General features: G+C 39.3%; 1 protein-coding gene across 8 annotated transcripts in view; it reads right to left on the minus strand.

Moving 5' to 3' along the window:
* Positions 1 to 26462, minus strand: part of chst10 (carbohydrate sulfotransferase 10) — a 155879-nt gene that overhangs the window by 25404 nt on the left and 104013 nt on the right. For all 8 annotated transcript variants that reach the window (XM_067403667.1, XM_067403665.1, XM_067403662.1 and 5 more), the window contains one exon: positions 8195 to 10574. In XM_067403667.1, the coding sequence (XP_067259768.1) occupies positions 10025 to 10574 (550 nt within the window). In that variant the 3' untranslated portion in view covers positions 8195 to 10024. The remainder of the gene's footprint in view (positions 1 to 8194; positions 10575 to 26462) is intronic.

Below are 26462 nucleotides of genomic sequence, written 5' to 3' on the forward strand. Positions count from 1 at the left end.
AAGAAGATGCCTTGATTGTTTAGAGTTTGGACATCAGCGTAAACAGTGTCACAGAGTTGTTGGCCAAGGTGCAGCCCAGACCAGCGACGGTCAGGGAAACTAGACCACTCACACTGGGGAGAGGGCAGTGTGAGTGTTGAGAGTCAGCCTCTCACCAGCGAAGATGATCCAATGGTCGTATATAGCAACCTTTGTCAGGTTGAGTCAAGTGGCAGTATCATTTTGTTCCAAAACATCGCGAAGCTGGAAAAAGCTGACAGTTTGTTTTATACTGATGTGTTGGTGAATGATACAGTCACTTGCCAAGGCCTGTTAGACACGGGTTCTATGGCATGTACTATTAATGAGGAAATCGAGCGCAAGTTGCTGGATACATGTGGGATTCTTGAGTCTGGGCAGCCCCATGCCGATGTTTTGCTTGTAGGGTGTGGTGGTGTTCGGGTCAAACCCAAGTGTATCCATCAGCTAAAGATGTGTGTGTATGGATTCTCAGTCGTTGTGCCTAACTTGGTTGTACCAGGGCAAAAAGACCAATTAATTGTTGGTACTAACGTCATCAAGTATGTTCTCGGTCAACTTAAGCAGTCCCAAAGCTATTGGCGCGTTATGAACCAGCCAAACTCAACAGGAGAACCAGAAATTCAGCGGTTTTTGAGTATGCTGTCTGGGCATGACAGATGGGAAGGTGGTAACATCCCAACCGTTGTCGGTACCGCTAAGCTCACTCAAGCTGTCACGCTTTTACCTCAACAAGAGCACCTTGTGTGGGGCAGACTCCCGACCAGTTCCATCATTTCTGTGGGTAGTACCGTGTTAGTTGAGCCATCTAAGGCACAAACTCATAAGAAAGGTGTTCTTGTCGGGCGTGTTATAGCCACATTGCCTGGTGATAGATGGGTGCCGATTAAGTTGATTAACCCATCCAATAAGCCTGTCACTTTGAGACGTAACACTAAAATAGCAGACGTATCTCCTGTTTTAGCAGTTGAAGACCTGGACGTGCCGCCCGAACACTGTGATTTGGAGAATGTAAACGTGCAGAGCCAGTCCGTCTCCTCTAGCGTAGACGTGGGGGTGAGTTCTTCCTTGGGTATTCGTGAAGCACTGCAGAAGCTCGGTCTTAGTGATCTTGACATTGAGTCCTGCGAGGTGACTCCATATTGGAAAGACCAGCTTCTGCAGTTGATTCAGAAACAGAATGTTTTCTAAACATAAGTTAGACTGTGGTAAGGCCAAAGAATTTGTCCATAGGATCCACCTGTCTGATAACCGGCCGTTTAGACTTCCGTATCGGCGTGTTCCTCCAGCTCAGTATCAGACGCTGAGAAAAGTGCTCTCAGATATGGAAGAGCAAGAGATTATCCGAAAGTCTTGTAGTGAATGGGCATCTCCGCTGGTCCTGGTATGGAAGAAAAGCGGTGATCTTCGTGTTTGCGTTGATTACCGCTGGCTTAATGCCCGGACCATCAAAGACGCTCACCCCTTACCTCACCAAGCAGACTGCTTGGCGGCCTTGGGCGGAAACGCGATCTTTAGTGCGATGGATCTCACCTCCGGCTTTTATAATATCGCAATGGCTGAGGAGGACAAAAAGCTTACGGCCTTCACAACGCCGATGGGGCTGTTTGAGTTTAATCGGTTACCACAAGGGTTGTGCAATAGCCCCGCCAGTTTTATGCGCCTGATGACGAACATCTTTGGCGATCAAAACTTCCTGACGTTGCTTTGCTATTTGGATGACTTACTTGTGTACGCCCCAGATGAGGGAGAGGCCATAAAGAGGCTCGAGTTAGTGTTCAGTAGGCTCAGAGAGCATGGTTTAAAGTTGGCGCCCAAAAAATGTCATTTCCTCCAGAGGAGCGTGCGGTTTTTAGGGCATGTCATTGACAGTTCAGGGGTAGCGACTGACCCAGATAAGGTCAGTGCTATTGGAGCAGTGACTGAGTCTGATTTAATGATGGAAGATGGGGTAACCCCCTCCCAAAAAAAGATCAAATCGTTCCTTGGTATGGTGCTGTATTACCAGAGGTTTATCCAAAATTGCTCCACAATCGCGAAACCTCTTTTTGCTTTGACAGCTGCGCCAAGGGGCAAGAAGCCTCTGGGGAAGGGTGCTGCTGCGTTCAGAAAGCTGAGTCCTGGTGACTGGAAGGAAGAGCACAGTAGGGCCTTCCAGCAGTTAAAAGCTGCTCTGATCAATTCGGTAGTACTCACGCATCCTGATTTCTGTCGCCCGTTTATTTTGTCCACTGACGCGTCCATGGACGGTTTGGGTGCTGTGTTATCACAGGTTGCAGAGGGTGAGACTAGAGCTCGTCCGATCGCTTTTGCAAGCAAAGCCCTTACGCGCGCTCAGGCGAAGTATCCTGCTCACCGCTTAGAGTTTTTGGCTTTGAAGTGGTCCGTCTGCGACAAATTCAGCCACTGGCTGAAAGGCCACGAATTTGTTGTTTGGACGGACAACAATCCCTTAACTTACATCCTTACAAAGCCTAAACTCGACGCGTGTGAGCAGAGATGGGTTTCCAAGTTGGCGCCCTATCGTTTCAGTATCAAGTATATACCCAGCAGTAAGAACGTAGTGGCCGATGCTTTAAGCCGTCAACCCTTTGTTCATAACCGGGTCAGTCAGAGGTTGCTGAATGAACCTTACAGTGTGTTGCTTAATGAAGCAGAGCAATTTGAGAGAGAGACAGTGCAGGACGCATTCAGGCTTAGTGCTGGTATCCAGAGTGCTGAATTTTCTCCTTGTGTAACACCAAGTCGTTGTCCACTCTCCAGTGCTGAAGTGTCTGCAGTGTTGGAGGGTCACAGTGACTGGGAAGCAGGAGTTGAGTCAAGGGCAATCTCCTGGATTGCCCAAGACACCCTACATTTATTGCCTCCTGGACAGTGCCCGTTACCAGTCTTCTCGTTAGACGAGCTTCGAGACAGACAACAAAACGATCCTTGTCTGTCCAGGGTCCTGTTTTATGTCAATAGGGACAAGAGAGCCTCACGTCGTGAGCGTGCTGGTGAGACATATAAGGTGCTCAGAGTCTTGAAACAGTGGGACAAATTAAAGTTACTCGATGGTGTGCTGTATCGCGTAAGCAAAGATAACTTGACAGGAAAGAAACGGTTACAGTACATTGTCCCATCTTCTTTAATTACGCAAGTGATGACAGGCGTTCACGACGAAGCAGGGCACCAGGGCCAAGGTAGAACTATGTACCTGGCCAGACAAAGGTTCTTTTGGGTCGGGTTGGAACAATACGTCCGTAGGTACGTTAAGTGTTGTAAGCGCTGCGTCGTCAGTAAAACGCTTGAACCCGAAGGCAGAGCCCCTTTAGAGAGCGTGAAAACATCAAGTCCAATGGAGCTAGTATGCATTGATTTTTGGACAGCAGAAAGCTCAAAAGGTCGTAATGTTGATGTGCTGGTCGTGACTGACCATTTTTCTCGGATGTCTCATGCTTTCCTTTGCCGTGACCAGTCCGCAAAGCAGGTAGCACAACAATTGTGGGATCGTTATTTTTGTGTGTACGGTTTTCCTGACAGGATCCACTCGGATCAGGGGGCCAACTTTGAAAGCCAACTGATTCGAGAGTTGCTGCAGGTTGCAACTGTATATAACAACTGCCTATCATCCAATGGGAAATGGGAGCGTTGAGCGGTTCAACAGAACCTTGGGCAACATGATCAGAGCACTCCCACCAAGGTCCAAAGAAAAGTGGTCACAGTTGCTTCAGACTCTAACCTTTGCATATAACTGTACCGCGCATGAGTCCACCGGCTACGCTCCCTTTTTCTTAATGTTCGGTAGAATCCCAAAGCTGCCCGTAGATGTAATGTTCGGCAACATCGAGAGAGACTGTGATGTTGTTGATTACGACAAGTACGTAAAGAGATTAAAAGCTGACCTGAAAGAGGCACTTACTGTTGCTCATAAGAACATAGACTCCAGTCAACAACGTCAGACAGAGTTGTACAACCAAAGGACGAAGGGTCGTAACATTGAGTTGGGTGATCAAGTTCTGCTGGCCAACAAAGGTGAACGTGGGAAGAGAAAACTGGCAGACAGGTGGGAGTCCACGCCTTATAGGGTAGTTGCGTTGAACCCCCAGTGCCACATTTACCGCATACGTAACACCAGAACGGGTCAGGAGAAAACTGTTCACCGCAATTTATTGTTGCAAGCGAATTTCCTGCCACTTGAGTTGGGAGAACCTGAATTATCTGTGTATAGTGGCGGATCTGTTCTTAGCAGTAGAAGTGTGTCCATGGATGATGTTGGTCCTGCATCCGAGTTGTGTTCTTTGTCTGATCGAGTTGCCAGTTGGGTGGAAAAGACCGCAGCTTCTGAGGATTCTCAGAGGTTTTCCTGCAGTCCTGATAGTGCTGCATCATTGGACATAGTCCCCGAGTCATCGGGACAGGAGCAACCTGTGTCAAAAGATGATTGTACCGAGGAGAGCAGCAATGTAGTCAATCCAGACGAAAGTTGTGATTCTTGCAGTTTGCTTTCTGAGGCAGTTCTCCATGATGACAGTCATGTTTCACTTGCTGAAGTTGTTGAGCCACCTCCTGGTCAAGGTGAAATGGGAGTCCGGACCAGAGTGGGTAGGATTGTGAAACCCGTCAACAGATTGATAGAGAACATGACTCAATCTATCAAATCTCTGAATCCAGTTGGTGGGGTTGTAAGATCTTTATTAAAATAAGAATGTACAGTACATTAGAACTTTATTTTCTTATATCATTTTGAGTTGTACAATTAAACATCTGTGAGTTAATGTATCTCAGTACATTGTTGTTCCAGATCAGAGATGAAGTCTCATCCGAGATGAATGGTGTTTAAGGCACCCTTTGCGGGTGATTGCAGTAGGCCTGATCAACCTGCCGTACTCACCTTCCATGCGAGTGGGAAACATTCTTTGTTGCACAATATTCTGGGTAACAGTTTGTCTAATGACTCCAGTGTGTACTATCCCTGTAATAGTCAAAATGTGTGAAGTTCAGGGGGGAGAATGTAACTGGTGTGAAAAATTTATTGATTTAATCTAACTTGCTTGTTTATTTCCTTCTGTATTTGTATTATTTTTATCTTTCTTCTTCTCTTAAATCGGTTTATAAATGCTATATTTTTCTACATTTGTAAAGATTGGTATAGTGAACTTCATGAAATTTTGTTCTTATATTATCATTCACAAATGAAAATAGCACTAAAATAGAAGAACCTTTCTTTGGGAATTTGTGGAGAGGGAACGTTATCAGTGGAACACACCTGCGGGGTTTCCTCTTGTGCGACATGCGATTGCCTCAGTCTAGTCATGTTTGAGACCGATGACGCATGTGATTTTCTCTTCTCCCCGGAAAATTATCCTGGTTTGACGATGTTTCTTGTTTAAAACGTATATTTGATGCTGGAAGAATGTGATTGACTTATAGTAACATTTGATTAAGCTAGCTATGATAAAAATGTATTGTTTAATGTGTTATTTGATTTAAATCATGTATATCATGACGCTAACTAATTAGCATTGTATGCTTAGTGTGTACCAGAGTGGGAGAAGCTGTCGCCCCGTTGCTCCACTGATTATTTCTCTTAATTACAGGTATGTTCGATCAATCAGTTTTGTTTCAAAAAGAAAAGAGATTTAGTTGACTGATAATGAATGTATATTGTACAGAGTGTGTTACGGGAAAGAGAATCGGATTTAATCGTTTATGCTGTCTGTGACGCACTTTGTGCGGCCTGCACATGGTACGGTGCTGATATATCCCATGTTTTATTCTATTTTTGATACATAATGTGTGAAATATGGGTTTATATGTAACCAACGGTATTATAATTGTTTATATGTTATTATAGGAAGTTATATTGTATAAATATTTGAATTATTGTATATGTTAATAATGTAATATAGATATTGTATTTAATATACTATTGTAATATACTAATTATTTTATATTATACACTACTGTAATATATTTATTGTAATAGAATAAGAATATTGATCTGATGTATAAGAAAAATAATATATTTATATATTTATAAGCAGTATAATTGATTTACATTTATATAATTATTTTCCATTATTGTATAATGTCAGTCTAGTCATGTTTGAGGCCGATGACGCATGTGATTTTCTCTTCTCCCCGGAAAATTATCCTGTGTGTACCAGAGTGGGAGAAGCTGTCGCCCCGTTGCTCCACTGATTATTTCTCTTAATTACAGATATTCTTTGCTGAATCTCAATAAGTGTTCTTGTGGTCCTTGTGTGAGTGAGAGAGAGACCGGTCCAGACACACTACATAAGCACCGCAACACGTCTTTCAAATTCAAACACATTGTTTTCTATTGTTTTTTGAGATGTAGCTGCGGGCGCCGCGGACAGGTGCCCAATGAAAAACAATGCGTTCAAATTTTAAAGACATGGCGCTGAGCTTCGCGTCCGGTGTGCGAGTCCCTTTAAGGTGCTAAAGAAGATCTTTTCGTCGACTGAGAAACCAAAGACTGTTACTGAGTTTTTGAAATGAGCGCATGCGTAAGAACAACCCCCCTCCTTTCGAGGGAACGCCTCCAAAAACTCGTTTATATTGGAATATACTCGAGTACTGGAACACGAGTGTTCACCACCGGCATTTGCTGTGTCGTGTTAGTGGATTCATTATGTCGGACTCACCGCAGGTAACTCATAATCTGCAGTTGTTACTCCTGTCTCCGGACAAAAACATCGCATGCAGCGCCTGTGGAGTGTGGAAAGTTACTGGAGCGCGCAGCCGCGCTCGTCTCTCACAAGGAACGTCATGGCAGAGATTGACAAGCCAAAAGGCCAATCAGCGCACGTCTCTCACAAGGAACGTCATGGCAGTGATTGACAAGCCAGAGGGCCAATAGCGCACGTCTCTCACAAGGAATGTCACGGCAGTGATTGACAAGCCAGAGGGCCAATCGTTTACGCGATGATCGAGTAAACGATTGGCTGATGTTTTTAAGGTCCTACCTCGTGCACAGATGATGTATATTAATATTATTCCTTTCAGTGCACCTAATAAATAGTCTTTTATCAGTTAGTAAAGACAGTTTCAAGTAATATTACAAAAATGGATAAAACAAAACGTCCTATTTTGCACCTTTAAGAGCAGCATTGGTTTTCAGCGTGAATGTCACGAAAAACACAAAACACATCCAAAACGGGAAAGAGCTTTGCCATTTGACTGTACAAATAGCTTTGACACAAACCCTGAGGTATATATTTAAAAACTGCAGAAAGCAACAGCAAAAAGAAGCAAATGGATCACTGCAATTCACAGAAACAGCTCGACTCCAGGCAGAGAAACATGGATTTGCAGTTATCATTTTGTGTCAAATTGTTGGATTTTGAGGTAAAATCATACCGTATATATTGTATTGTTATATATTATGTTGACAACTCATCAATTAAATATTTTCCATCTTATATTCTGCATAATTGGGTGTTTTTCAATAAACAACACTGACAAAAACTATACTATAAAACTATATATGTTTTAGGGCTGGACAATATGACGATACAACATTGATATAAGTGATTACGTGGATTTAAACCTACCTCTATTGTAGTTATATAAAATATTCACAGGCAGATTTGCTTTATGTATTTCCCCGCCGTCGAAATCAGGCACATATAAATGTCAGGAAACACGACTCCTGGCTGCATGTCAATATCCATGGATTAGGTTTATTTGACAAGTTGTAAGGAACACATTCAATTCCAACCTTTAGCGTAATTCGTTAGTTTTACTCGTGTTTTCGCAGTTTCCCGTTAAATCCAGTAACACAGCAGGTTCTTTTGCCACTCAGTCCAGCTGAGGGAGCGCGCTTTCGGCGGGAAAGTGACGTCGATGCATACCCTCTATTGTCTTAACTGAATGTGAATAACAGGAGAGGGAATATGTATCATACAGATCCAAGCATTAAGTCTTGCTTAGTAGGCAAATTATTATATATTATATTATTATGTATATATATTTTTAATTTACATGTTGGTAACGTTATTGTGCAGCTTTATTGTGCAACAGGGAAGGAAACCCTGTTTTTGCATTTTTGATCAGTTTGTTTTAACAAATATCTCACATGTGATTTGACCTATGTTTTTGGTTAATATCGCCCAGCACTATATGGGAGTTTTACAGCAAAATTTGCTATCATCACTTGCACTTAGCTTACCTTTCTTTATGCTTCCATAACAGACCTCCCTCCAATGCAGCAATCGACATCTGATCCTCAGCTGGAGCCCCAAATGAAAAGCTAGGTTCCCCCATGAGAAGGACAGGCAATCCCATCCAGAAGCTGCATTGCTTGCAATGCCTTAGAGGTGATGGGGCCCTATGGGGTTGGTTCCCCAAAGGACAAGCCCTCAGCACTCAAGTCACCCTAGCTATTTCAGCGAGGACAGGAAACGACCATATCCAGAAACACAAGGGCTGAATATCATCTTTAAAAAGACGCAAGCTCAAACCCGTGTAAGCTCTTTCAGGAATCTGCTGTCTTTGGTGTTGAAGCACACAGGGGAAAAGCCGCGGCAACACCACAGGGAATAATGTAGCCTGTAGTGTGCTCTCAAGTCTCCTTGAAGGCGCAACTCTTACCAGCTGTGATTGAAGACAAGTCAACCGACCCCGCTGTAAACGCCGTCACACCAACACCTCAACAGAGGGCTTCTTCCTGTAGAGCTGACTCGTACAATAGTACACTGCTTGTAGAGAGAGCAAATATAGATCGCTTGCTAAAGATGCAGTGCACCTGCTGCTCATTATATACCTGCGCTGTGAGGCAGAGCAGCTGCTGCAAATCATTGCATGCCAATGTGCATTGGCTCTTTTTAGTTACACTTGAAGTAGATTGGCCTCTCTAGCGAGATTCCTATTTATCGGTCATCCGACGTGACTTAAAGAGTGACCGACTGAAAGGGAACCAAGGGATTTTTTTTAGAACCTGTACATTTAACTTTGATTTTTTTTTTTTTAATAGGAAAAAGTTCATAATTGCACTTTATAATTAATTTTTGAATGCTGAATGTCCTCTATCACTATATCCCAAATAATAATGTATTGAACCTGGAATATTCTTCTAATGCCACCAAATGCAAATATTGAGCACAAAATTGTCCACAGAAACAGTACATTCCTATTGATTTACATATTCATACATACTACATAAACATTCACCCCCCCCCAAAAAAAAAGGCTTTTATCATGGCGTTGAACTATTCTGCAAGGCATAATCTGATTTATACATAGCTTTGCAAAATAGAAAGATAATTGAAGAGATATTGAAGTGGTATTTTAACACTGAGTGTGTATATAAGTTTAGTTTCAAGTTAAAGGCTGATCTATAATAGGCCAAAATGAAACTGAACATTGTTGAGAACAAAATTATAAGATTTATTAAAATCTATTTTGGGATCTATCAGTACTACCATACTTCAAGCATAAAAAGATTTAAATATTATAAGTCCACAAGTAAACTTGTAAAAAAAAAAACCTGCAAGGTGTCCAAAAATAGTCAACATTTTAACTTAACTTTTTAAATACTATTTTATAATATAATATAATAGTATATACTATGTCTGAAAATCAGTTAATGAAATCCATAAAACTTTTCTAAATAATATTATGGCACTTAATCATTATATGGCAAGTACAGAAATTACCATCAAGCTTAGACTCTAAAACCAATGAAAAGTAGTCAAAACATAAACTAAAGACAAAACGGAAAGAAACTTTACTGCTGCACTGTTGGATCCTAGTAATTTATGGCTGAAGTTACCCTCTTGTGCAGATCCTTGACCAAAACAAATCCAAACATCATGTAAATACATATATATTATTATTATGTGTAAATTAACAAATTAGGTCTCAGATCAGTGCAAAAGAACAATATATACACCATCATGGAGGTCAGGCAATTGAACACTATTTTTGAGGCAACCACAATTTTATAGGTAAGCTAAAAAGTCCATAAAAATAGCCTAAAAATTATCAGGAAATCTGTACATCAGTCCAATAAGAAGGCAGGTCTCTGGTAATCAAACAGGCTGAAGTCTCCCTGGTAATGAGCATAGAGGCGACGAACATCTCGTTGGCTGATTCCAGTAAAATAGCGTTCCACCTTGGTGCGGTTGTAGCGGGTTATCCCCGGTGGGATATTGGGATATGACACCAGGTCAGCAATACCAGCAGCTTTTAGAATATAAGGAGCATCAAGCTCCAGAGTCTCATGGTGTCCCACAACATTGTAGGAAATATCACAAGGAGCACACAGCTCAGCATACGTCAGCCAGTGAATAATGTGGTCACCAAACTGCCTGTCCAAGTGCCGTCGTCCTGGCTTGTCACCTAAGTACCGAACAAAGTCTTCAAACTGAAGACCCACACTTTCACTATCATCATGGTGACTTTTGCGATATTTGCGAATGATGGCTGGGGCAATGTCATGTTTGTACCAGGGTTCAAATCTTGGGTTCTTCACAAACTTGTCCTTGAAAGCAGATATGAGGCGCTCAAATGGGTCTCTGACAATAAAAAACTTGAAATAGGAATTCAATCTGTGAAGCAAAAAGTAACACAATTTAGGACAACAGTATCTTATCAGACATGTAACAAAACATGCCACAATTTTACTTGCCATTAGTTTTGAAAATAACTATGTACAATATTTTCTCAATACTTTTTATAATAATAAACTATGTATTAAAATGATGAAAACAGAAAATAAATAAAACATTTATTTTGCAATACCAAAGTCAACCTTCATCCTAAAGGTCTTTCTTCCATATTTCACCTGCATTTACAGATGTTTGTCATTTTAAGTAGTTGTACTTTTTCTGTTTAACAACCATACTATGCAAACATTAAAAATGTTTGTGATTATCCACTAGGTTTCTCTCATTTTAAGTAGTTCCTACCAGTTAGCAACACCATAGAAACAAAATCACTACTAAATTCAGTATGTGTCCTACTGTATGGCTGAAACAATCCTGTATTATCAATTCACTAGTCTATTTTCATCTACACAACGAATGCAATAGCTTGATAATATTATGAGTGTTTCTGAGAATGCAGAACTCTTTGTGTGGACAAAGCAGGGCAAGCAGGTTGAGAAGAAGAAGTTGCCACAAGTCTTCTAAGGATTTAGGCAAATTCAGAATTACTCTGATTTGGATCTATTTGTGTTGGTGATCAATAAACAAATTAAATGAAAATAGCATCTGTTGCTTAGGGGTGGGTGATATGATCAAAATGTTATTCCTGTCATTTATATGCATCATTTACAGGTGGCTGTGATACACATGATCAAATACAGGGTTTCTACAGGTTTCAAATCTAATTTAATGCTTTTTAATGCCTTTTTTAAATTCTTTTTTTTTTTTAAATGGCATATTATATATATATATATATATATATATATATATATATATATATATATATATATCGCTAAATGTCGATAGATGACGTAATACGACAATTAGAATATTCATCATGTCAATGTTGCATGTGTGTTAGCCCTTTACATTTGTTTGCTTCTCTGGTGCTACACTTTGTGCTCACATAATTTTAGCATAAAGGACTTTTAACCCTGTTCCTGGGGCCCCACTGCCCTGCAGAGTTTAGCTCCAACCCTAATCAAACACACCTGAAGCAGCTAATCAAGCTCTTCAGCATGTTTGAAAAGCGTGACTTTTTCCCCCAAACGGTTCAGCGGAAATCCCCGCCCTGCAACCAGTTTTGTTGGCTGAGGTTACAGTGACGGGTAGGTTTAGGGATCAGGGTTGGGTGTAGGTAATCGTTATTGTGATTGACATGGCCAATGAAATGTTTAGAATCGGCTCAAGGGCTGGATTTCCGCTGAACTGGTTTGGGAAAAAAAAAAAAAAAAAAAAAAAAAATCACATGTTTGAAAATACACAAGCAGGTGAGCTAAAGCAGGTTGGAAAAACTTTGCAGGACAGTGGGTCCCCAAGAACAGAGTTGGAGACCTCTGCTCTATGGTTCTACTGTGATCTTTGTTTGAAAATATTTTCGCTGCTAAAATTAAACAAGAACAATCAATGTTCCCTCTAAAAAGTAAGTGACTTATACAGCCTATTATTATCCACTATCGATCACCACTTACACTAAATGTAATAAAATCAAGTCATTCTCGAGTTTTTGTGATTCTCAAGGTTTTTTTTTTGTTTTCGTTTTTTGGTATTGACGTTTTAATCAGGCTCCTTGGGCTGGGCAAGTAAAATTCTCTTTCACTTGCCCCTTCAACAAAAATCCACTTATCCCGGACTAATGGACAAGCGTTAATGTCAAGCCCTGACATGTTAAAGCTGTGCTATAATCCCGATTTCTAATCAAAACGTTGTCTGACAAAATCAGCATACACATAAGATAACACAATGTATCAGGATCCATCTGCCTCTCGTCTCTCTGCTTTGCAGATCAGACAAAATTGCTATGAAACCCCGAGAGAATAATACGAACATTTACATAGAGCAGGGGTGCCCAACCCTGTTCCTGGAGATCTACCTACCTGCAAAGTTTAGCTCCAACCCAGATATAACACACCTGAATCAGCTAATTAAGATCCTAATTACAGACAGGTGTGTTGAGCAGGGCTGGAGCTGAACTCTGCAGGAAGGTAGATCCCCAGGAACAAGGTTGGACACCCCCGACGTAGAGTACACTTTGCTGGCACAGACTCCTCTAGGGCAGAGTAAGATGTAATGTTTAAAAGCCTGTTTATAAGTAACCGACATCCAGCCATCAATAAACTCCTTTCACTTCTTGTTGATGTTGATCGCATGTCTGCAGCAGAGTTAAGACTGCTTGCAATGAGAGCTTGGGAGAATGAGAAAGTAAGCACAGACAAAAGGGACAGAGAATCAAGAACCCATGTTTTTGAGCTTAGAGAGGCTCTTCTTGAGTTAGAAGGATCAGAGTTCCCTCAGCCAATGGGTGCTGGTGACCGTGGCTACCCTTCTCAGTCAAAGCCCAATGACTTCAAACAGGGTGTCAAAGGCATTAACTGGGCCAAAGTATTTTGATACGTGATGCCCTACTAGATACCAGTTCAGAGATCTCTTTGATGTCAGCCAGGCTCTTTGAGGAACTTAGAACAAAAACCCATGTTCTAGGGAAATGGCTCAGAGTAGAGGATTGTCAGTTAACATAACCTACACACAGGACCAAGCCCAGGGATAACTTTCGGTGGCATGAAAGTTGTCCATCCCATTTACATTTGTTGATTTTGAGAACAGCTGCTCATTGGTCAAGACTTGCTGAACAGACTTGCACCCTTGATTGACTGCCACAACTGTCAGTTATGGGCTCACTTCCACAGCCTATTAAAGATAGCATCACTAGTCAGAGCCTATGTGAAGCAGTAGAGGTAGAAAGAGTGCCTGGCACTGAGCAGTAGGGGTGGGAAAAAAAAAAAAAAAAAAATCCATCTATGCATCGCGATTCTCTCTCCAATGATTCTGGATCGATTCAGAAGAAAGCTTATTCTTTTATTCAGATGCACGATGACGCAGAGTATGCTTTAGAAACTCCAGGATTCTGCTTGATGCCAATTACTCATGCACATACACCACTCGAACCTTCCATAAAATAATCTTTCATAAAGTTCGGAAAGGTTGAAGCGAATTACAACGACATTTGCGGGCTTCACTGCACAGGATGTGCTTTGTTTGATGTTGCTGTGCGCGGTCTCACCCGTCTGTATTTTCCTTACAAATGTTCTACGAAGGCATCATGTGTGTCATTTGGAATGCAGCAGACTTGTATATTTAAAATATGAAACTCACCTACAGAAGGCTGCTTTCAATTTTGCTGACGCTGTGTTTGTGAAGAGTGCTCGCACATGCGGCTGTGCGCGACTCCGTGTAAGTGGTTTAATGTGCTTGCGTCTCAAAATGGTTTTATGACGCAAAATTAATGTAGCCTAAACACAATCAGTTTTGTCTTAATGGATTAAATGGACAGGACAAACCACATTACTTATTATATTTCAAAAGAGATCTGTGCGTGAATGCAACTTATCAGATCTCCCGCTATCTGATGTAACAATCAAATGACAGTAAACAAAAAAATCATTCAGATAATCTTAAATACTGAAAGCACTCTGTTTATTGCTTGTTTCGTTGCTCCTCTTTATTATTTGCTACTTGCTTATATGTTTTGTTATATAAGTTATATAAGTTTAAAATTCTTAACATAGTTTTAATTAAAATCTTTCAATTTGTATTAATTTTTTAAAAAGTAGGCCTACTTATTAATTACTTATATAAATGTAAGGATTTTAAAGGTTCTTAAGTTGGTAAACTAATTAATTATTAATAATAATAATAATAATAATAATAAAAAAATATTGTTCAAGAATCGTTTTGGAATCGGATCGTGAGGTGACTAAAGACTCCCACCCCTAGTGTGCAGTCAATAGTGAGTAACCCCCACTCTCCTAAAGAAAGCCTTGATCAAGAACTGATGCCGGCTGTTAAACCTCAGTCAGCGGAAGCACCCCAAGAAAACTGGCCTTCCACACAGGTGCTGGAGAAGAGATTAATTCTTATGCGCCCTGGAACCTTGTAATACAGAGGTGTATTTTCCACACGTGTAGGCGGCATCAAGGTGACCCACAACTTGAGATTAATTACCGCTCGTCATACCTGCTTGTACAGAATCTCACAAGATGTGATATTCACATTCCCACTCACACTCCTTTAGGGAACAGCTCTTTTCATGAGTTTGAATTAGCAGTTCCAGTCATAGGAGAACTCACAGATCTGCCAAGAGTAGGGGACAGCTGTGAACAGGTGTATTTTACACTTCTGACCAGGGCTCTAAACCGGTTCAAGGAACGAAACCGGAAATGAATGAAATTTTGACTGGAACATAACCAGAAACGAAAACGAAATCAAATTTAATCGTTCTGAACAGAAACGCTTATTTGAAATGGCCATTAGGTTAGGCAAGTCATAATGGCAATACCCTGGCATTAGTTTTTCCGATGATATATATCACCAACCATCAAGCATTAGGCCTACATTTAAGTGAAAATGAATGTCAAGTAATATGCAGCTTAATGTATGTTTTGAAACCAGCTAAAATTGCAGGATAGTAGAACATGAGTTCACACATCGTCACAACACGCACCTGCAGCGCTTCTGTGAATGGAGAAAACAGAATAAAACTATACATAACATACATAAAATAAATGGGAATATTTAGGCCTACAGGCTATGCAAAATATATTTCACTTTAATAATTAGGTCATTTGAGTTTTTTTTTGGTGTAAATGTATGAATGATGTCTTGCTTTTACCTGTATAACCATAAATTACAGAGTACAGTTTACTATCTGAAGGAAAAAAAAAAAAATTCCAGTGGTCGCACCAGCACCCGCGCACACACAAATTCTTCATTGCTTCGTTTCTTCATTATGCATTGCTTACTTGATATCACTTGCCGCCTGTTAAATATTAAAATAAAGTACAGTCAACCAAACTCTGTAATACAATCTGCTGGCTAATTTTCTATGAACATAAGGAGATCTTTTCTAGAGACCCTTATGATTGCAAGGTCACAGACATCCATACAGTTCGGATCCCCTCTGACACAAATGCTTCACCCACAGTAATACAATGGTACAAATTTCCCCTCAAAGCATTTGACTCCATTCAGCAGATTATTGACTATACCTTACAACATGACTATGCTTATGTACGAATTTCCTGCTTTGGACAGCTTGGCAGAGAACAGTATAGCTCCGTATTTGGTGTGTGAACTCACAAATTCAATGTCAGCAAAAGTAATTTGTTCTGGCCCTCTTCCTGTTCGGAGTGATGAGATAGTTAGCAGGTTATCATCACTCAATGGCTGGCTGTCTAAGTGGTGTGCACAGAATAATATAGGTTTCATAGACAATTGGAAAAGCTTTTGGGGCAGACCTGATCTGTTGAAAAGAGATGGTATTCATCCCTCCCGGGATGGTGCTGCTCTTCTATCTAGAAATTTGGCAAATAGTCTTAGAGCTGAAACATGACAAACCAGGGCCCAGATCAGGACGCAGACAAACTGGCTAAACCGACCGTCTGCTAGCCGCCTCACGTCACAGAACTCAAATAATTCACAGCACATAGAAACTCTTTCACCTAGATATTATCACATAGAGACTGTGTCTGTACCTCGAACTAGTAAATACAAAAAACTTCAGAAACCTTTTAAGAGTAAAAATTTAATTGATGTTCAAAAAATGAAAATCACAGATAAATCAGATAAACAAATGATAAAGCTTGGGTTACTGAATATTAGATCTATTTCTTCAAAAGCACTTATTGTAAATGAAATTATCACAGACAATAAACTAGACTTGCTGTGTTTGACAGAAACCTGGCTAAAACCAGACGATTACATTACTTTAAATGAGTCTAATCCTCAAGGTTATGATTATCGACAATCCTCGACAGAAAGGCAAAGGGGGAGGTGTTGCTGTAATTTATAGTAATATATTCAGAATCACTCAAAAGAATTTAAAATATAATTCCTTTGAAGTGATGGTGCTTTATGTAACATTGTGTAAGTTGACATTTGTGCTGGCTACTGTATACAGGCCACCAGGGCACCATACTGACTTTATCAAAGAATTTGCTGATTTCCTATCAGAGTTAGTACTGGCTGTGGATAAAGTCCTTGTTGTTGGTGATTTTAATATCCATGTAGATAATAATAAAGACGCATTTGGATTGGCATTTGCAGACATTTTAAACTCTATTGGAGTTAGACAACACGTGTCAGGACCCACTCATTGTCGTAATCATACCCTAGATCTAATACTGTCGCATGGAATTGATATTGATGCTGTTGAAATTCTACAGCAGAGCGATGATATATCAGATCATTATCTAGTCTCGTGTATAATACAATTAGCCAAGGCTGCAAAACCACCACCCAGCCATAAATATTGTAGAACCATCACGTCTACCACTAAAGATTGCTTTATAAATAATCTCCCCGAGCAGTTTCATCGCCTTAGTATACCTGACAACTTAGAAGAACTCGATGCTGCAACAGAAACTATTGGCTCTCTCTTTTCCAGCACATTAGATGCAGTCGCTCCTTTACGTCTAAAGAAGATTAAGGAAACTAATCCAACGCCGTGGTATGATGAGCACACTCGGGCTCTAAAACGAGCTGTTAGAAAAGCTGAACGTAGTTGGAAGAAAACAAAACTAGAAGTTTTTCGCCTTTCGTGGAAAGAAAAAATGATTGAGTACAGAACGGCTATAAGAAATGCTAGATCTACTTATTTTTCAAATCTCTTAATAGAAAACAAACATAATCCTAGGTATTTATTTTACACAGTGGCTAAATTAACTAGAAACAGAGATTCAACTGCTGACGTTTCCATAGAGCACAGCAGTAATGACTTTATGAACTTCTTTACTTGCAAGATTGATAATATTAGAGAGAAAATTAAAAACATGCAACCGTCTACAGTTTCGCTTCAGACAGTGCACTGTAGTGTCCCTGAGGTAAAACTAGAATCATTCGCCTCTATAGGAGAGGAAGAATTATCTAAACTTATCAAATCATCAAAATCAACAACATGTATGTTAGACCCAATGCCGACTAAACTACTGAAAGAAATGCTTCCAGAGGTCGTAGGTCCACTTCTTGATATAATTAATTCATCCTTAACACTAGGATACGTGCCAAAAACCTTTAAGCAGGCTATTATTAAACCTCTTATTAAAAAACCTCAACTAGATCCGAGAGATTTAGTAAACTACAGGCCAATCTCGAATCTACCTTTTCTGTCAAAGATACTAGAAAAGGCAGTTTCAACACAACTGTGTTCCTTTTTAGAAAGAAATGGAATCTGTGAGGATTTCCAGTCAGGATTTAGACCAAACCATAGTACTGAGACTGCTCTCGTTAGAGTTACAAACGATCTACTCTTATCATCCGATCGTGGCTGTATTTCTCTATTAGTGTTATTAGATCTCAGTGCTGCTTTTGACACTATCACAACATTCTTCTAAAAAAGACTTGAAAACTATATTGGCATTAGTGGAATTGCTTTGGCATGGTTCAAATCGTACTTATCTGACCGTTATCAGTCTGTAGTAGTTAATGAAGAGATGTCGTATCGATCACAGGTTAAATATGGTGTACCACAAAGGCTCAGTACTAGGACCGTTGCTTTTCACTCTGTACATGCTGCCCTTAGGAGAGATAATTAGGAAGCATGGTGTTAGTTTTCACTGCTACACTGACGATACTCAGCTCTATATTTACTACTCTAAACTAGCTCTAAACAGACTACAGTTGGTCCAAAATGCGGCAGCTAGATTTCTTACTAGAACCAGAAAGTATGACTATATTAGCCCAGTTCTGTCAACATTACATTGGCTCCCTATTAAACATCGTATAGATTTTAAAATCTTGCTACTTACTTATAAAGCTCTAAATGGTTTAGCTCCCCAGTACCTAAGTGAGCTCTTAATGCATTATAGTCCTTCACATCTATTGCGATCTCAGAATTCAGGCCAGTTGATAATACCCAGAATATCAAAATCAACTGAAGGCGGCAGATCCTTTTCCTATTTAGCACCTAAACTCTGGAACAATCTTCCTAGCATTGTTCGGGAAGCAGACACACTCTGTCAGTTTAAATCTAGACTAAAAACACATCTCTTTGCTCTTGCATACACATAACACATTATCAATACATTAACATTTTTCAAATCCGTTAAAGGATTGTTACGCTGCAATATTTAGGTCGGCCGGAACCGAGAACATTTCCTATAACACTAGATATACCTGTACATCAGAATAAGAATGGCATCTCCGCTAATATCTGTCTCTCTGCTTATCCTGAGGTTTGCCGGGTGCTGGATTCAGGCCGTATCCAGATCAGATGGAGAACCTGTGTCTGGACCTGACTACAACGTAGCCCAGGAGACAATGGGCCTACAGACCCAGTTCTGGCTGCATCTATAATTCAGATTTTTAATCCCCGTATCCGCTTACATATATTTATATATAATCTATTTTTAATCTCTATAATAAAAATGTATAATTCAGATTTTGATCTCCATATCCATTTACATATATTATATATATCTTCCAAGGGGTTTTTTCCCTCCTAGGACTTTTTTCCCAGTGCTAGCACGCTGGGTTTTTCTCCTAGGGGGCTTTTTCCACCCCTGGGAGTCAGCCGACATTGGCTTAATGTAGCACCATCTTGTATATGTTATTACCACGCTTGGTTGTACAGCTTATTTTTAACCACTTCCCTTTTTCTGTGCTTCTAATATGTAAAGCTGCTTTGAACAATTACCAATTGTAAAAGCGCTATATAAATAAATTTGACTTGACTTGACTTGACGTATTTAGTACCTGTGAAACTGGAGGAGAGAGTCTTGAGACAGGCTACATTGGTAACCACCCAAACGCAACAAGTACACTTGGCCTATAGTTTGGGTAGTGCCATGACAGTCCATGTAGACTCAGAAGCTGGTGAAATTGGTTTCCAGTTAAACCTTCTAATTATTTATATTAAGATAAAATAAGAACATGCCAGTGTTTTAGTCTACGGATAGACAAAGCAGACACAAGCATACAACTTGCAACGATGAGTGAGGGTTTTTAAAATTTGTTATGAACCTCAATGCACCATGATAAACAGTGTCCAAAGCATGTAAACGCTAAACAGATGTATGCATATATATGACATCACCATAATCTATTACAAACATAAAGGTGGTGGCAACAAGCCTCTATTTAGCCTCAAAGGAAAGGCAGGATTTGATTCTAAAATAAAAACCCAGTTTCACTTTCAGTCTTTTCACCAGTTTCTGAACATGAGGGACAAAGGAAAGAGAGTCATCTTAAAATCCTGAGATACCTATACTGAGATACAAACTCAATCTCAGAACCTTGGGAAGTAGTGATTGAAAGAAGGTTATGAGGGATGGATTTTGTTTTAGGAACAACATAAGTTTTGTCAGCATTTAAAACTAGTTTTAGTTCAAATAAGTAACACTGAACAATATTAAAAGTGAGTCGAAGCACGTGAATAATAGCAAAACAGTCGCCTTTTATCAGTGCTAGTTCTTTGCCCCCACCCCTTTTTAGTCTGTCAGTCCTACATACATTATATCCATTAATACAAATATACTTGTCCAAAACAGATTTGTTTAGCCAAGTTTCAGTTAGAACAATCACATCCGCATCAGTTGACTGTACCCAGATATGGACCATATCCATTTTAGAGAATAAGCTTTGAACATTTAAATGTATAAAACCAAATCCATACATTGATTTAAAATGTTTTTAAAATGTTTGTACTACACTTGAGGCAGAGGCAGTGACTGGGCCTTGATTAGGTTGAACATTTCCTGAGATCAAAAGTAATAAAACAATCAAACACCTCTGCCTAAATTATTTAATATTATAGTCTTTGGAATTTACCTTTATTGTTTTAAAATTGCAGTGAGTACTTAAAATAAAATTATCATGTAGAGCCATAACACTGGTCAAACGGACCTGATCCACAGTGCAAAAACAAGACTAGAGGATAGGAGACAATCTGACACACGACACCTGTAGTGCAAAGCCAGATGCAGACATTCCTCTGTATGCTGTGATCAAAAGTTGAGTCAATGAATTTCAGTACTGTAATTATTAAATAGGCACAATACAAAATCCACTTCAGTTATTCGCCCTCCTGGGACAGATGAAGGTGGTACTTGATGTCAGGGGTAAACAGGAAGATAGACACAGTGAAGTAATGCTATGGGGGGAAATAAAAATAGGGTAAAATCAGGACCAACGAGGTCTAAAACAATGAAAATAAATCTTAAAGCATCACCAGAGGCAAGAAAGAAGCACTTCCCTTCACCATAAATGATTCGGACATACAGCTCTTAAAGGTGAGACAACCTCCACGTTCCAAACAGATAGAATAATCCAAGTCATCCAGAACCACCAAAGCTGTCAAAAATGCAAGCCACACTTGGCATTAGGTCCAGTAGACATAATGGAAATACTAACTGATATGCTTAGACAAAAATTGTAGGATGAAGTATGTTTTAACTGAACGTTTTAGCCTAAACTGTACTGCATAACATCAGAATTATACAAGGGTTTTATGGATGCACTTTGTTAATATTAACAAAAATGTAAAATGGCACTTTCATCAAGAAATTTACAGAAACTATCTAAATCCTCAGTCACAAAAGAAAAGTTACCTCAGACAACTCACAACGTACTACATGACTTGGTCTGCCATCTATTACTGCTATGATAATAAATCTCAGTTCTTAATAGAACCTGGAAGTATGACCATATTAGCCTGGTTCTTTCAACACTGCATTGGCTCTTGCTAATTACTTACAAAGTATTTACAATTTATAAATACTCACAATTACTTACACTAAATGGTTTAGCTCCTCAGTACTTAAAGCTGCTGTCCGCAATTTTTCCTCTTTGTTGCCATCTCTGTTTGAAACATGCGACTGCAGTCATATACGGAACAGTTATCTGTACGTGCGTTGTGCTTCGGCACAGCTCGCCAGCGCGGATGAATCTAATGCTTGCTGTCAGTCACCGCACCGGTGTGGATACTGAACTTCAGAATCACAGATTCTACGCCTTGAAAGTATGACCAATATAAGAATTTTCACTGGAAAATATCATCTGAACAAGTAAGTAACATGTTTGCCACTTTTGTTTTGACCAACTGAGGAAAAAAGCATTAGGCCTACAATAAATCGCGCTGCCAATGATGATTAAATCTAATGATCGCTTAGCTCGGATCATGCCAAACCGTGCAAATTATTATTACTGTTATATTGTTCTCAAATTGTTATTGTTAACAACATCAGCATTGCGTGACTATGTGTATTGAGTGTGTTATAGTGTTACCTGTAGATTTCAATTTCTGTAGCCACTCAACAGTCCAAGTCTTTTGCTTTTTGACTATGGGTGAATCTACAGTTGTCATTGATGATTGTCATTTGGATCTTTCTGGATTACAATCCACCATCAAAATGATAAGTTTAATTATTTCAGCTATAAAATGTGCCGCTACCGGCAGCGTCCTCACGTGATAAAACCGATTAGCCTGAACTCCTTCCTTTGTTTACGGACATGATGTAATGACGCACAGACGAACTGCTGCATGCTCAAATTTCCAGCGGAAATCCGCCATGTCGCTCTTATTATAAAACATTATTACAAGCTTACTGTTGTGAATCGAGACAAGATAATTAGATAGTTCTGAACACTGGCTGGTTATGTACTTGTTCAAAAGTTGATTTTGGATCATTTTAACCAAAAAAAGTTGCGGACTGCAGCTTCAAGCGAGCTCTTGATGCATTATACTCCTTCACATCTATTGCAATATCAAAATACCTAGAATATCAAAGTCAGCTGCAGGCAGTAGATCCTCTTCCTATTTAGCACCCAAACTCTGGAATAGTCTTCTTAGCATTGTTCAGGAAGCAGACACACTGTCATTTTAACCCTCTTTGGTCAGCGAACACGCTGGTGCATTTTGGTGGATTTTTTATTTTTTATTTTCAAATAACAGTAAAATCGACTTAAAATACTGTTTTCTGTACTCTTTTCAAAAAGCAATACATCATTCGAAACTGTAAAGGGTCTACTTTCATGTGTTCACTTACAATAATAACAAAACATTGTGCTTTCATAATATAAAGAAAACAAATCAATGAACTTTTTTTTGTACTGCGTCACAAAAATGAAACAAAACCCAGCAAATAGTTATCACACAGACATGAGCAATATAATCTATAGAAACATTTAAGTGTCTACTTTTAAATGATCTAATTCAAAACAAAATCAAATATTCTCTGTTTATGTAATCTGTATGAAAACAGAGAGATATCAAGTTGTTTGCATGTGACTTCATTACCGTTAAAGTGAACACGCCTACTAACAGAATGTGCTATTCATACGTTAATGATCTGAGGCACACCGAAGCATTTTGCTGGATTTTTTTCACATAGCAGCAAAATCAACTTAAAATACCCTGTCATTTTTTGTCATAGTGATAAAAGTAATACATTAATTACATCAATTCGAAAACAAATATTCTTTATGTAATCTGTTTGAAAAGAGAGAGATGTCAGTCATTCGTGAGTCAGCTCATTATCCGCTAATGAGGCCACGCCCACAGAGCGCACGCTCTATTAAAACAGAAAAACTGAGATGACAGAGAGTGAACACCCATATCAGCTTGGAAAAATGTATCAAGCTTAGTCAGATTCATGTACATCGTTTTAAGTGAGGAAGCACTTTCCATTGCATTTAGATCGAGTTTCAACTTGATCAAGCCGATGATTGTGAATGTTAAGTTTTTTTTATTCTTAAGTTCTTTATTCTAATTGCGATATAGTGTCTTTGAATATTAAACTGCAAAAAGACTGTTTAAATATGAATCCTGCATGTTTTGTTTGTTTCAGTGTGAATTAAAGGGGCAGATTAACAATTAACTTACATTAGTAAACTGCTGTATTGGCTATTCCCATACTATATTACTATACAGGTGCTGGTCATATAATTAGAATATCATCAAAAAGTTTATTTATTTCACTAATTCCATTCAAAAAGTGAAACTTGTATATTATATTCATTCATTACACACAGACTGATATATTTCAAATGTTTATTACTTTTAATTTTGATGATTATAACTGACAACTAAGGAAAATCCCAAATTCAATACCTCAGAAAATTAGATTATTACTTAAAGGTGCCCTAGAATTAAATATTGAATTTACCTTGGCATAGTTGAACTACAAGAGTTCAGTACATGGAAAAGACATACATTGAGTTTCAAACTCCATTGTTTCCTCCTCCTTATATAAATCTCATTTGTTTAAAAGACCTCCGAAGAACAGGCGAATCTCAACATAACACCGTCTGTTACGTAACAGTCGGGGTGTACCCCCCCAATATTTGCATATTCCAGCTCATGTTCAAGCCATTAGACAAGTGCAGAACGTCTGGATGTGCACAGCAGAATCATCAGACTAGGTAAGCAAGCAAGAACAATAGCGAAAAATGGCAGTTGGAGCAATAATAACTGACATGATCCATGATAACATGATATGTTTAGTGATATTTGTAAACTGTCTTTCTAAATGTTTCATTAGCATGTTGCTAATGTACTGTTAAATGTGGTTAAAGTTACCATCGTTTCTCACTGTATTCACGGAGACAAGAGCCGTCCCCATTTTCATTTTTAAACACTTTCAGTCTGTATAATGCATAAACACAACTTCATTCTTTATAAATCTCTCCAACAGTGTAGCATTAGCCTGTTAGCCATGGAGCACTATCAAACTCATTCAGAATCAAATTTAAACATCCAAATAAATACTATACTTACACGATTAGACATGCTGCATGACGAACACTTTGTAAAGATCCATTTTGAGGGTTATATTAGCTGTGTGAACTGTGTTTATGCTGTTTAAGGCAAGCACGAGCTCCGGGGGCAGGGGAGCACGAGAATTAAAGGGCCCGCAACCTATATATCGGTGCATAGTTAATGAAGCCCCAAAATAGGCAGTTAAAAAAATTAATTAAAAAAAATCTATGGGGTATTTTGAGCTGAAACTTCACAGGCACATTCAGGGGACACCTTAGACTTATATTACATCTTTTAAAAAGACGTTCTAGGGCACCTTTAAGACCAATACAAAGAAAGGATTTTTAGAAATCATGGGCAACTGAAAAGTATGAAAAGTATGAGCATGTACAGCACGCAATACTTAGTTGGGGCACCTTTTGCCTGAATTACTGCAGCAATGCGGCATGGCATGGAGTCGATCAGTCTGTGACACTGCTCAGGTGTTATGAGAGCCCAGGTTGCTCTGATAGTGGCCTTCAGCTCTTCTGCATTGTTGGGTCTGGCATATCGCATCTTTCTCTTCACAATACCCCATAGATTTTGTAAGGTCAGGCGAGTTTGCTGGCCAAATAAGAACAGGGATACCATGGTCCTTAAACCAGTTACTTGTAGCTTTGGCACTGTGTGCAGGTGCCAAGTCCTGTTGGAAAATGAAATCTGCATCTCCATAAAGTTGGTCAGCAGCAGGAAGCATGAAGTGCTCTAAAACTTCCTGGTATATGGCTGTGTTGACCTTGGACCTCAGAAAACACAGTGGACCAATTTTTCAATCCATTTTTTTTTTACTTTAACTTGAGTACATTTCTAATGAAAAATCTGTACTTTTACTTCACTACATTGGGCAACATTCCTCTCGTTACTTTATTTTAATGCTGTGCATGTTAAGAATTGCGTAGTTTATTCCAAGTGCCGCGCTGTCTCTTTTTTTCATGAATGATGCCCCATTCACAAATGAATCACTCTTTTGAATCGATTCTGTTCCAAGACTTGATCAAACAAGTTGGCAAAACTGTCTAAATTGGTTCGCGAATCAGTTTGAATGATTTGTTCAGTTTCTGCACGCACTGAATCGTTTGAAGCGGTTTCTCACTCTGAGTGAGTGGCAGTGGACCTACAGTGGACCTGTAGTCAATTAAAAACAAATCTGCAAATACGTCCTATTGTTTGTCAGCGATGAAGATCTTTATTATTTGTACTACGTATGCTGTCTGTGAACAATTCCACAGGTATCGATTTCATTTGATTTCAATTCATACAGTCAATAGCCTACATTTTACAACCTAACATTAGCCTAATTACACCACGATAGCAAAGTATGTAGCATTTCTTTACCGCTGTTTTGGACATATATCCTAATTTATACATTAAATAAGCTACCATTGTTCAAAAAGTATTGTAACGTTCTAAATGTTACTGTGTTGCAGATGACAAGGAGTTTAATGTAGAGGTCTGCACGGGACAGTTTTTTTTCGTCCCGCTCCCACTCACTCCCGCAATGGTTCTATTGCGCACGCACCCGCTCCCGCTCCCACCTAAAATTCACTCCGTGTTCACCCGCTATCCGCATATACAGGTGCTGGTCATATAATTAGAATATCATCAAAAAGGTGATTTATTTCACTAATTCCATTCAAAAAGTGAAACTTGTATATTATATTCATTCATTACACACAGACTGATATATTTCAAATGTTTATTTCTTTTAATTTTGATTATTATAACTGACAACTAAGGGAAATCCCAAATTCAGTATCTCAGAAAATTAGAATATTGTGAAAAGGTTCAATATTGAAGACACCTGGTGCCACACTCTAATCAGCTAATTAACTCAAAACAGCTGCAAAGGCCTTTAAATGGTCTCTTAGTCTAGTTCTGTAGGCTACACAATCATGGGCAAGACTGCTGACTTGACAGCTGTCCAAAAGACGACCATTAACACCTTGCACAAGGGGGGCAAGACACAAAAGGTCATTGCAAAAGAGGCTGGCTGTTCACAGAGC

This window comes from Chanodichthys erythropterus, chromosome 12, assembly GCF_024489055.1.
Source record: "Chanodichthys erythropterus isolate Z2021 chromosome 12, ASM2448905v1, whole genome shotgun sequence".
Taxonomy (NCBI): domain Eukaryota; kingdom Metazoa; phylum Chordata; class Actinopteri; order Cypriniformes; family Xenocyprididae; genus Chanodichthys; species Chanodichthys erythropterus.